Here is a 13725-nt window from a genome sequence, read left to right on the forward strand (position 1 = left end):
TGATGCTTAGGGACATGGTTTAGTGGGTGACATTGGTGGTAGGGGGATGGTTGGACCAGATGATCTTGGAGGGTTTTTCCAACCTTAATGAGTCACTGCACAGTTGCTGTGTGCTTTCACTGTCTCTCTGCTGTCTGATATCACATCAAATGTCCTCACTGCAGATGTTTGAACTTCTGTGAAGGGTGTCTAAACTGAGGTTCTTCAAGCAAGTATTGGCAATACACAATGCAAAAATAAATACGTGATAATCCCATGTATAAGAAGTAACTTACACTTTTGATAAAGTCACTACAGTTTATATACTTTCCTGAAGAAGTGTGAAGCCCTACTGCCTGGACTGAGACACAGTTCTGTTGGCACAATGGTTGCAGCTCATTCATACTCCTTCCTCAGGCCTAACCTCTGGAGAAGGTTAAAACCCACTATATGAAAACAGGAAAAAAATATTAATAATTAAGGGAGAACAGAGGGCTGTATTTTTTCTACTAAGATTTTCACTTATTCTGGACTGCAGTCTGGATCTAGTTTTCTACTGGGTTTCAAAAGCATTTTCCATTGTTTTCATATTTCACTTTGATTCCAGATGTTCTTCCTGACAGTTTTTGGTGCGGTTTTTTATGTGTTTTTTTTTTCTTTTTTCTTTTTTTTCTTTTTTCCATAGCAAATCCTATTCGTTTCTTTCTTAGAATAGTGGGTGTTTCCTCCCTTCTAACCTTTCTTTTATTTACAACATAGCACACTACAACAGCTGTTGTGTGTAAGAGCAAGGAAGTCTCTGAGATAAGATTCCCTCCCTTCCATTGGTAAATAGACTTTGCGAAGTATCATGCTGTGACCACCTCCAATATAAGCTCTGTATTTTTTGAATCCAAAACCTCTTGGACTCTACCTGCTCAGCTATTTTGAAAATTGTGGTGTGTAGTCACCAGAAAGTATGAAGGACTTTTATTCATGGTCAGTGCATAGCCAGTCACACATTGTTGGTTATCTTTCCCCATCTGTTCCTTCAGGTGTCTCTGCAAAGCAGCTGTAAATGGGCAGGCATCACATTGTTGCCTCTTATAGATGATGCTGCCAAACAAAAGAAAGAGATAAGAGACAGACAGCTGTGGAGCTGGAGAGCTGGAGCCAGCAGCAAGAAATGAGGGATGTTTGTCCAAGGAACGTGAGACACGTAGGATGAGATTCAGCTGCTTAGATATGGATGCTTAATGCCATCTGAGAGCCCTAGTCCCCTCCAAATCCACTACATGAGGATGACATATATGATCAATAAGAGAACGGTGCCTTTTTAAGCAGAAGCTGGAGGCCAGGTGAGACACCTTAGTGTGCCCTAAGTGATCCAAAGTGCCCATATTTAGGCAACTGAACCATGTTCTCAGGAAGATTCATATAACTGCATTTTAGTTTCTTCATGTAGGTGAATCCTCTTTGGGTATCTGAGATCAGATAATCCAGCTTAGACTGTAATTTGTTCTAGTTCACTGTATTGGGCAGTCCCACTGGAAAACCCAGCTAACATCCTGATGTTCACATGCAACACCTAAATGTTAGTGCCCTAAGCACATAAACCAAATACCTTCTCTAGATGATACTATAATATTTTTTCAGTCAGTACTAAAATACTACAGTTTGAAGAAACCAATGGCATAAGAAGGGCAAAGACCAAACAGATGGAAACTGAGAGATGAATCGAAGGAGATGAAGATAGTGCAATGAACTTCTCAAAACCCTTTTTCTGTTATGTGGGATTAAAAAGTTTGTGTATCCACATAGGTGTGATGTGCGATTACAAGATGGGACTCCAAGCCTACAACTAAAGAATACGGGACTCACACAACTAAAGGTATTAGAGAACTTGGAGGAGGAAGTCTGTGGCAAGACTCATTTGTGCCTCTGTTGTTGTCATTATGAGGCTGAGCATTAATCATAATTAGCACATGGTCATCTCATGAAGCACAGTGATTTACCCTTTGGGAATTAAGTTTGGGGGTTCTTACTAGTTCTATAAATAAATTAATAAAGAAAGAAAGAAAGAACCAAATAAATAAAGTGGAGTGAATCTGTTAGAGTTCTCTTTCCACAAGCTTGATAAGAAATATCAGAAATGTCTGGGGTTTCATCTACAGACAATCAAACCATGAGCTAATGATGACTTTAGGCTTCTTGCTTCAAATGAGTGACAAGACTGACAAGCAGCCATTAAAAAATATCAAAAAAAAAAAAAAAAAAAAAAAAAAGGAAATGAAGGAATGTGACATGCTGAGACTGAAAAGAGAAATCCTGTCTGGATAATTACTTAGCAGGTTCTACTATAAAAAGCAAAAAGAGCCTGCCAGCACTGCCAGCAAAGAATGGCTGAGTGCAGCCAAGATCAGGATGAGCCCAACAGATCAATTTGTGCAAAAGGAATTTCAGCATTTTCTGCAGACTTATCAGGAGCTGAGAGCTTTGTTCAGCAGTGGAAGAGAGCACTTTCCATGCATACTGTGTGTGACTTATTGCTGACATGGGTTAAAATGAATACAACCATCTTAGCATAGATCCAAAAAAAGAACCTCTGGGATGTTGAGCTCAGCATTTCCTTTTTTTTTTTTCTGATACTGGTGTGCTGAGGATATTTAGCAAATCACTTAATCTCTCTGCACCTCAATCCCTCCTGCTATAAACTGGAAAAATATCTAATTGTTTTAAGGCATGGCAATGCAGGAAGGTATAAATAAATGTTGCTTCTAAAACGTTATTGCAAATATCACCATCAGATCACCCTGGGTCCAACAACGTTGAAGGATCGGGATCACACAGAAAAAATACATTGTGGATAGACCCAAACATTTCTTCTGAGTTGTCTGAGGGCTCTAACAGAGGTTTTGCAATCCTTTTCAGAGCATTAATCAACTCATATCTCCCTGTGACTCTGTTGATCATAATTCACGCTGACCACAGATTATGCCATATGCTGAAGAAGTGATGACAGACCCTCCAAGATCAAAGGTGTCCCAACAGTTTTGATCTCCCAGCTTTGACTGTATTTTCTCCTCCCAGTTTCACTGCAAATAACTGTTTAAATAAAATTAATTAGGATCTGGTTGATGCTTCAATAATCCAATTTTTATACTGATGTTTTTCTTTGTTATGTATTTCTCATGTCAATGAGTTCCCATGTGCTTGCATTCATGTTTTAACCATCTGACTTCTTTATTTTTACCTGAATATAAGATGCCACGTGCTCTTAAGGGTACCAAAGTAAAAGAAAAGATTTGTTTCTGGAACTTATCAACATTCTCTACCTGCTCAGGTGAACAAAATACTCAAGCTCTGCCAGAAAGTCTTTGTTTGGCCCAGGCCATTGGGTTTGCAACAATGACATGTGATCAAAGACCGCTATGCTGAAAACAAGGCACGGAGATGTTACACAACAGGGAAGACCTGGGGATTTGGATCACATGATGTCAACCTCAGATCCTGCTCAGGCAATGTTGAATGTTGATGTCCACATCTATTAAATCTGTTTACTAAACTGTCTCATTATCTGTTTTGTGTCAGGATTTCTTTAGGGTGTGGTAGAATTGGACAGATGGGCTTCAGAACCTTCCTTCAGGCACGGAACAGTCAGGATTGGACAGATGGGATCCAAGAAGCTACCTTTAGGCCTTGAACACATGGGAAGAGAAAGAGGAAGGGAGAAAAATGTTCACTCCCGGTCTCATAAGCAAACACAGAAGCCAATATAAAGTGTGGGAAACTTGCAGAGTTTCTACGCACCTATCATCTTTACAGCTCAAACTAGAGCAAGGGTTTCTCTCCAGAAGATGCTGGACCATGATTCAACAGCTGCAAATACCTGTTTGGCTTTTAATATCATGACTACTCACAAATATGCTGGAGGGGAGTTCAGGCAGCAAAGCGCCTCAATGTTTTTTAATAAGTGTTTTTAGCAGTGAACACATGCTTTTTCTTAAAACCAATAAGAAACCACATTTAAACTACAAAAGAGTGTAAGTAAGAAATGGCTGAGACTCTTTTAAGTGTATAGATATATTAACCTCACAGATTAAGCTTTCAAACCTTTTTTTTTTTTCTTTTTTTTTTCCAAAGGAAAACATAAGCCAGCAAAATAACTCTTTTGGCCAGTGCTGTATTAACTAAACAGTCCCTTGAGATTAACAACAAACAAATATTGGAGCTAGCTTCCTTGGGGTGATTACACAGACAAATTCTCCTTTTAAAGTTCATGAAACCAATCTTGAGAAAGGTCAGACAGTGATCAACAATGTGATCCCAGCGTCCTAAGGATTCCTGTGACTAAATACAATGCCTGGCTTTAGGAACCTCAATATTTAAAGGAAATTGTATGAGTAATTATTTCTGTGCAGAAAAACACTGACCTGTCCATTCCAAATAATGTGGAACAGCCCCAGTGACATTGGGGACTCTGAAAGCACTAGAAGTAGGGGCAGGGTAGCACCTCCCTGAAGTCTTGGTACTCACCTGTACAGTGAGATGAGAAGAACAAATGCCCTGAATCCAGTTGTGCCAAATTAACACCACAATGGGCTTTCCAGGCACTTGGGGGATTTTCCATCACTTTGCTTGCGTTAGCTTTAAATACCTCTGTGCCACCTAGTAAGTCCTCACTACTGCCCACAGACATGGGGCACTGCTTCAACACTGAATAAGGTAGATCCTGCCCTGAGGAATTACTGTCTTAGAAAGCAGCCCCATGTGAAGTAGGAAGGACTTTTACATATACCAGATGAAATCTCAGCCACCATGAAAGCAGGAGTTTTGACTTCAGAGGAATGAGGACTGCAGTAGTTGCAATATGTAGCTATTAAATGAACAGGTAATTAGCTCCAGTAGATAATCATTGTGTGGTTAATGTGGATTCTGAGTGTCCACATTGCAGACACCCAGGTAGTTGTGCTACATTAGGATGGTAGCATGTTTCTGTAGCACAATACAGTCTTTCTTCCTTCTTTGTCAAGAGCAGAAATAAACCCCAGGCATTCAGAAGACAGGCTGCTCACTTACCCACTTTCAGCATTCCCCCCACCACCACGATACAGGCTGCACTCAGGATATTGCTGGCATTGGTGGGGAACTCCAGAGTCCCCAGGATGTAGAGACCTCTCACAGGGGGAAGATCTGTGTCCACCAGGATGGTTCGGTCTGAGAAACAAAGCAGACAATTGCTTAGAACAATGGCATGGAGATGGAGAAGCTTGAAAGATTTGTTGTGCTTGAGTTTAGCTTTCTTTAAATCTTTTTCATTTGTGTGTGTGTGTGTGTGTGTGGAACTACTGGAGCAGGGCTTCGATGTTTGTGCAGCATCCACAGCCAGAGCCTCACCTACAGCTGAGGCTCTATGGCATGACTGTAATCTTATAAATGAATGATAACATAATATTTATAATGATATTGTTGCATGCTTAAGTCTCATCAAATGTCGCTTGAACATAAGAATGAATATAAAAGGCAGAAAGTTGGAGACATGACATTCTCACTGGGTGAGCCTTTCACTGTTTTATGAAAATAAACCTTGATCACCTAATACGATGAAAGAGGAATAAGTTAAGCTATCCAGACAGTATTTTTCCCTCATGAAACTGCAGAGAACAAGAATGAAGGAAGTGAAAAAATGCTGCATTCCCTATTAATTAATTGGTTAACAGAAACCAGGGGTACCATTCCCTCAGCACCTTGAGGACAAAGCAAGAAGCATGAGTCACTTCTGACCTCATTTCCAGACTCCTTGATCCCTGCTTTGACCAAGCCGACACTAAAAGTACACTACAGCACTGGATATTACCAGAGGTCAATTTCTGATTTCCTATGCCAGCTCATCTCTGAAATGCAGTTAAGGTAATTTCGGACTGTTGTTGATCGAGCGCAATGACAGCATCACTGCCACCTCCTCAAGATCCAAGCTCACAGTCTGTGAGCCATCCAAATACCACTTAAGCTTTCCAAGTAGGGCATGAGTAAGGACTTAGTGCATCGTTTACAGGTAGCCCACCACACAGAGGTGAATTCCACCCTTAGGGCACATCTAATGATCTTTAATGTCACTGGGAGCTTTTCAGTTGATTGCACTGGAAAGCAGTTCAGACCCTTAAATCATGGTGTTCATCTCCTTTCATTATCAACAAGAGTAACAGCTTCCTGATATGATGCATCTCTGAGACAGTGGATGCCCCTGGAAGAAGAGGGCATCATTCAGGGTCTTTCTGTGGAGTAGAAGTCCTGTTTAGGATCTAATTGTGGATTTCACAGAATGAGAATTTTTGACAGAATGGCAGCTGCCAAACCCTACCCAAGGATTCACTGTCACTTTCCTTGACATCATATTATATTTATTGTGAGACAGATACATAAGGCAGGAAGGATTAAGGAACACGCATTTTCCAATGGTCTTTGGCAAAACAGTGAGAACAGGCCACCTGAAACACTTTTGGTGTGGAACATAGGAATTGACATGCAGTATCATGAGAATTGTATTAGTTGTTTCATGGTTTTGCTTCTGCCTATAGCCATTAGCAACTGCTTTAAACAAAGACACAAATGATCATGCAATAGGAAGCACAGGGAAAGTCTTCTCAAAACGTGTAATTAGAGGTTGACTCAAGACATTTGACATGAAGGTTTAACTCTTCTAAGCCCCTGTCTGCAGGGAACAATCAAAAACTACACAAAGTACACTCCGGAGGGGTCTGGAAAAATATAAGCAGGCTGTCTTAATATTAGCATTTCCTAGCTCTTTGGGTTTGAAGTCCTGAAGTTTCACAGCTGTGTGTAGAGGGGAAACTACTTCATCATGGGGACTGGAGCCTGCTTACAAATTTGCTTGTCTCTTCTCCACACATGGTCCTACTCTGCCCCTGTAACTCAGTCTTCTGACCTCTTCCTTTCCCTTTTTCCTCTTTCTCTCAAGATATCTTCAAGGGACACCCTCTGTTCTCAAGGACTGTGCCAAGCACTGCAGCAATCCATAGTGACTACGAACACCCCCATCTCAAAAGAAATTCCCTGCATCCTTGGCATCTTTCAAGCAAGCAAAATTTCCACAGCAGTTAGATGTAATAAGTCTTTACAGAGCAAGCGCATTTTGTTTTGTTTGGTTTGTTTTCCCCCTAAATCTCATACTGTTAGCACTTGATATATTTTCACAGGCATGAAGAAGCTTCCATCTATAATCTCTTTACAGGACAGGTAGAGTCCTGTGCCCTGCAGAGCTGAGAAGGGGAGGCACAGTATGTGAGGATATGAAACAGAGAAGAGAATAAGGGGGAAGATGTTGTTAAAACACTATTTTTCAGACAGAAAGGGGAATCTAGTTTGTGAAATCACAGCTCAAGAATGTGGCAAAAAGCTGCAGTTGACAAAGGCCATAAGTATATTCATCAAACACAGACTGAAACATTTTTACAAGAAAAAGAAGAAGTGCTCCTAGGCATACCATTTATATGTCAAGTTTCAGTCTAGAACAGATATTTTTGCTGAGTAGCACATCTTTCTAAAAAGGGTTTTATAATGGAAATGCTGACTGCTCTGTAACTGTAGCATCATGTATGTGAGCCTTGAAACACAGTCGTGTGAAATTTTCCCATTCGTATTGATCTCTGCAAACCTGCAGTTTCCTCTATTTAAAAGAACAACATTTGGGATGTCACGTCCAGGGTGTCAAGTCCTCAGAGGGTGAAATGTTGCTCTGTAAAGACAACAGAAGGCTCCTTTCACAGAAGAAAAAGTTTCTTGCGCACTTGAAAAAAAAAAAAAAAAGCAGAGATTCAAAGGATACTTCAGGATGAATAATACAGTCCTAACAGAAGATACTCAGTCATGTAATAGAGGAGATGGCTACTAAGGGGTTAAACTCATAAACTTAAGGTCCCTAAATTCAAGAGATTAACTTTCAGAGAATGACAAAACTGGATGGCTCTTCTACAAAGACATTCACATAACAGCAAGCAACCACTTTCAGAAAACGATAGCTCAAACCCAAAAAGAGGCTACATTTCACTATCCATACACTTTCTCCAGACAAAAGCTCACAGGTATGCCACAGTCTTAATATTCAGGCGTACAACACTGCGAACTTGCTAATGACTCCAGCAATGACACAAAATGCCTTTGATCAACCGCACTGCTATATAAAACACCATAGCATGCCATTGAATGGAAATGAGACACAACAGAAGAGCTATTATACAAGATACAGTACTACAGCATTCATCTCTTCAAACAGAAAAAGTTCAAAGAATATCAAAATCAGAAAATGAATAACAGAGTGAATTCCATCACTAAACAAAAAAAAAAAAAAGAAAAGAAAGAAAAAAATTGCCAGAGGCTACATGATATCATATCAATACCCTTCAAAACAGCATTCCATCGGCTGGAATTATAACATGTTCTCCTTCCACTCAAGGCGCGCTGCGTCAGGAGTGTGTCACACTGAAAACCATAAACCAAAGCCCTAAAAGTCCGAGGGCTTGAGAAGCTAATGCTGCCAGACTGGCATGACTAAACTCATTCAGCTTGTTTTCCAAGGTGGAGAGGCTGCTGAAGTCTGATGCATGCAAGAAGTCCTTGCGGGATGGCTGCAACTCTGGAGGATGAACCTCTAGAGATAAAAGCACAAGTTGCTGCAGCCTGAGCTAAATTTTTCCAGCTGGGGCTGGAAGAGATTATACCCGCCAGGGAGTCAGAGATTGAGGAGACTTGTAGCACACCAACACTAAAAGTTACTCTAACATGAAGGATCCACCTCTGTTTCAAGTAAAACTCAGCCTTGTACAGAGGTCTGTAAACTTCTGAAGTCCCACCAATGCTTTCAAAACAAAACACTGAACAAAATAAGTTGGTACACATCCCCATTTCCTGACCTTCAGTGAACATTTGAAAAAGCTCACTTTCAGTTTTCTGTGGCTACCTGGAGACATTCTGAGTTTAGTGGGATCTGCACAAGCCAGTGGAGCACAAGAGGTTCCACCTAAACATCAGGCAGCACTTCTGTGCTGGGTGGGTGCCAGAGTCCTGGCATAGGCTGCCCTGAGAGGGGCTGGGGGCTGCTCCTTGGAGAGCTCCCCGAGCCCAGGGACGTGGGGCTGGGCACCCTGCTGGGGCAGAGGGGGGCACAGGGGCACCCAGGGGTGCCCCCAGCTTCAGCCATTCTGTGATTCTGTGAAATGGGATAGGAAACAACCATAAAAAGCCATGATTAAACATAAATTTTTGGCCCCCTGATTCCCCACAGATTGAGAACATTCCTGTCCACGGTAAAACACAGATCACTTTGAGTACTCCATCCCTTACCCTGCTGCCTCCCAACCAGTAGACACCAGTGTGCTAAGGGACTACACCACATCATGCAGCACAGTGCAGAACTTCTCCAGTTCAGCTGACCAAACCCGCACTGCTCTAAATATGGGAGATGTTTGTTCTGACCCCAAAGGCTGTGCGGTCATGTTGCACAGCAGCAGGCCTAGGCTAATGAGCTTTGCCTCTCAGGAGAGCTAATTAGTTCTGGTATACCAGCATGCTGATGCAGCAGTGTTGCTTCCAGTCCTAGAACTAGATTGGTTGGGCTGGGCTGTGGGCAGTTCTGTGCAATGCTTCAGGCACATCTTAGTCATGTAGGACCTTGTGGTATGTGACAAAGGCCCTGGTAAATACCTCATGTGGCAGCTTAAAATGAGATATGATAGGAAGAGGATTACACTCACCTCTGCAGGAAACACAGACAAGTTTTGTTCATAGGTGAATTTGCAATGCAGCAAAGGACTACCACAACCTCAGCATCCAGTTTCCACTCTCCTAACCTAATCAAAACAACAAACCTCCAAATCCTTAGCTGAGCTTTTTTTATTATTATTATTATTTATTACTTTCTGTATCCGTGTAGATTGTGATTTGCCTCCTGTGATCATCTGAGCACACTCAACATAATTCATTCATTGTCAGTACATAGGCCACCACTGCCATTGACACTCTTGTGCCTCATCATATCACTCTCTGACACACAACTATGTTTTTGAAGGCTGAAATGCTTTGGTCTTTTAACAATCATGAGATCTAAGTAGGGGTGATTTTTGACCTGGGTATAATGTGATACATAAGAAGTTGAAACATGATCTGGTGTTGTCTTCTTGCCTTGCTCTCTGAGAGCTACGGATAACAAAATACACAATGGAGTGCAAAATCCAACCATGGCAAAAGGATCAGAAGGAGAGCAAAGCACAGAGCAAATGCACTGCTATTTAACGTCTGCATAAGGGGTCAGATATAATGGAGGTGAGAGTGGAGTAGGAACCAGGGAGAAAGGACACTTTCTCTCTTTCTTAATGGCATGATTCATGTTCAACATGAAATACCAGTGGAATGGATGGAGTACTGTTGTTGGAAGAGAAAAGCAAGTCCACTGTTTTGGGTGTTGCACTTGGACTTTGGAGACTGGCGGCCAGTCCCCTGTGCAGGGATGTTAGCATTGTCTGTACAGACAAATACGTCCTTACATTAAGGGACATAGACTTTTATGGTTCAGAGGACACGCATTAACAGCAAGTTAGGTTCTCTCCAGCTACTCCTGAATGAGGTTCAGGACACAACTTATGGCACCTGACCTGAGTCAGCTGATGAGTTCCAACCACAGTAAATTCATTTAGGCATTTAGTACAATCTGAAATGCCTCTTGAGACCTCTACACCATGGCACTGGCAAATATGACTTGGAGGATACCTGTATCCATCTAGGTGTTCACCTGGAGCCCAGGCAGGACGATCCTGAAGTGCTTCAAACACTAGATATCTTCATACAAGCAATATATAGAGCCCTGGACTTCTGCATAATGTTGTCATGGAATCTTAAATGGAAACTCAGTTCTCAAAGATATCCACATTGATAGCTCAGTAACTCTACTAGCTCTGCTAACTGGAATGACCAGGAACAAGTTCAGATGCTTAGAAACAGACTCCTCCTGTTACTGTCGATGCACATAGGGCATAGGACCTACAGCAGCTCACACCCCTCCATGGTCATCTCTGTGGCTTCTCTGGCCTCTGACCTTAAAAACACTCAAAAAAACACACTGCGATTTTGACAGGAAATAAGAAACTAATTGGGAGAAGGAAATCAGTTTTCATGTAAAAGTAAGTTACTACCCAAAAGTAAAGACAAACATAATATCAAGATGATCCAGAATGAACATGTGTTGGGAGGAGAGGCTATGTTGTTTGTTTTTCTTAACATTTGTCACAAATATGAAGATTAAACTAAATACTCATTTAAGGTTGAACATAATTCTCAATTTAATCTGAAATTATATATTCAATCTTAAGAAGGTTTGGGGTTGCTTGGTTGTCTTTTTAGCTTTTTTTTTTTTTTTTAATCAAACCATAAGTATATGTCAAAATAAAATAATGTGTCAAATTGGAAACATTTGCTGAAATTAAAATAAGTTCACAAAGTGTTTCAGTAAATCTGAAATTCAGTCAAACTTATAAGAAATTGAAAGAAAGGGACTGTTTCAGACAAAAATCTTTTATCCAACTTACAACCCAAAATAAATGGACTTCATAGAAGAGTCTGAGTGAAGGGGCAGGGTGATAGCATCAAAATCATATTTACATGACATATCATCCTTTTCTAAAGTTGAATTACTTCTTGCTACATGCATAAGCTTTTTTCCAATTTATTTTTGTAGAGATTTAATGCCAAGGACACATTTTGGAAGCATAATAAGGAAGACAAAATAAATTCCAGATCAATAGTAACAGAATCATAGAATTTTAGAATCACCTAGTTTGGAAAAGACCTTAAAGATGATCACATCCAACCATCATCTTGACCTACCAAGTCGCATTACTAGATCATGTCCCTTAGTGCCACATCCACACCTCTCTTAAATACCTCCAGGGATAGGGACTCCACCACTTCCCTGGGCAGACCGTTCAAATGCTAGACCACACTCTCTATGAAGAACTTCTTCCTGATATCCAATATCCTAATATCCTCTGACACAACTTGAGACTGTTAATAATGTCAACCGTCCTCATATCTGGAAGATCTCCCAAAAGAACTTCCAGCTCTAAAGAACATGGTAGAAAGCAAAAGTTAGCTGGTCAGAGAAGGTCGGAAAAAACATATAGACCTTGCATTGTAGAGAACGATCAACAGACTTACAAACTCTCCCAGCAAGTGAGAAGAGAAACCCCAGACTGAGTACACTTCACTGAGACCCCTCCTCTTCCCTTCCTGTCCTCCCATCACTTAGCTCCCAGACATATAAAACTAAAAACTATGAGCCTGGTTTTCAGTACACCAATGACATATTTTTAATGACACGTGACAGAGGAGTCCAAACTACGACTGGGGCTCCACATCAAAATGCCAACACAAAGCAACAGAAACTTCTTTCCACAAAGATTTCACATGCAAAAAAAAAACACACGGAAGAGTAAGAGGCATGGAGCAGTGTTAGCCCCGTTTCCAGAAGTGGAGCTGCGGTAGGCACACAGACTTTTATGGCATCACTCAAATGAGGGGACCCACCACCAGGTCCTAGAATATGTCAAGTACATACAGCTTAGCATTCACAGGAACATAATATAATTCAGTCTGAAGGGGACCTCAGGAGATCATGTAGTCTAACCTCCTGATCAGAGAGGGTCAGCAATTAGGTAAAATGGTTATCACAAGTTTTCTGCTCCAGATTTTGCAGCAAGTTGCCCAATATCTTTGCTAGAATACAGGAGGGTGATCCAGCAATAAAACTGTAAACTGAGTCAATATTTAAATATAACTTAATTCTGAGGTTAAAATACAGATAGAGGCTAAGGTATCCACAGCAAACCAGCCTAGAGATTATCATTGATACTGGGAATTGCAATAGGAAAGGAAAACTAACTGTAGAAATGTGAAATATGCCCCCTGCACAAAATGCAAAGGTATGTCAAGAGATGAGACCTTTGTTACCTATGATTCTGCTCCTGAAGTGAAGTCCCTGCATATAATTAGCTTGAATATCAGTATGAGTGAGTGTGTGTATGTTTGCATATATGTGTAAATAGAAAAGAATTATTATTATTCTGTTCCAAAAATTACTCTTCTTTACTGTGGACAAGAGTCCAACATAACCAGGAACAAATGCGGTGTCCCACCCACATAAGAATGAACCCCAGTGCCGAGGAGCATACATGTACATTGCGACACAAATACCTATCCAAATGTAGACAGAACCCAAAAATCCTACAGAAATTAACCCCCCCTTCCTTACTAGGTAGGATGATGACATCTTCCCCTGGGCCTGGGATGCTGCAGTTGAACCCACCCCAGCCTTTTTCTACATCCTTCCATGTCTCTGGGTGCGACCATTTCAAGACAGCATCAGAAGGAACTACAAAACAGGACACAGAAAGACATAATTATCATTTTCAGTAGCTGGAAGAATTAACATATCTTTGATAGTTAAGCATCTGTGGTATTAACATCCTTGTTTTGTCACTGATGAAGAAACAGTAACTGCTTTTTGTTATCTTCCATCCTTAAAAGAAATTTTACAATAGAAAAAAAAATCTCTCCCAGAACCATGTTTTTGGAGTTAAAGGGCAGAAAGGTATCTGAAAAACAGATTGAAATTCTTTGGGACCCAACAAAACAAAGCAAACCTTGAGGTTTCTCATCACACTTAGCTTATATTATGCTTTGTGCATATGCTTCACAACT

The 13725-nt window shown here is 40.9% G+C and overlaps 1 protein-coding gene across 1 annotated transcript in view; it reads right to left on the minus strand.

The window, feature by feature from the left end:
* PKHD1 (PKHD1 ciliary IPT domain containing fibrocystin/polyductin) overlaps positions 1-13725 on the minus strand; it is a 255473-nt gene that overhangs the window by 84682 nt on the left and 157066 nt on the right. Inside the window, exons 52-53 of the mRNA XM_084515709.1 lie at positions 13277-13396; positions 5038-5175 (exon numbers count right to left, since the gene is read on the minus strand). Of these exons, the coding sequence (XP_084371835.1) occupies positions 5038-5175; positions 13277-13396 (258 nt within the window). The remainder of the gene's footprint in view (positions 1-5037; positions 5176-13276; positions 13397-13725) is intronic.

The sequence above is a fragment of the Aythya ferina genome, assembly GCF_964211825.1.
Source record: "Aythya ferina genome assembly, chromosome: 3".
NCBI lineage: Eukaryota > Metazoa > Chordata > Aves > Anseriformes > Anatidae > Aythya > Aythya ferina.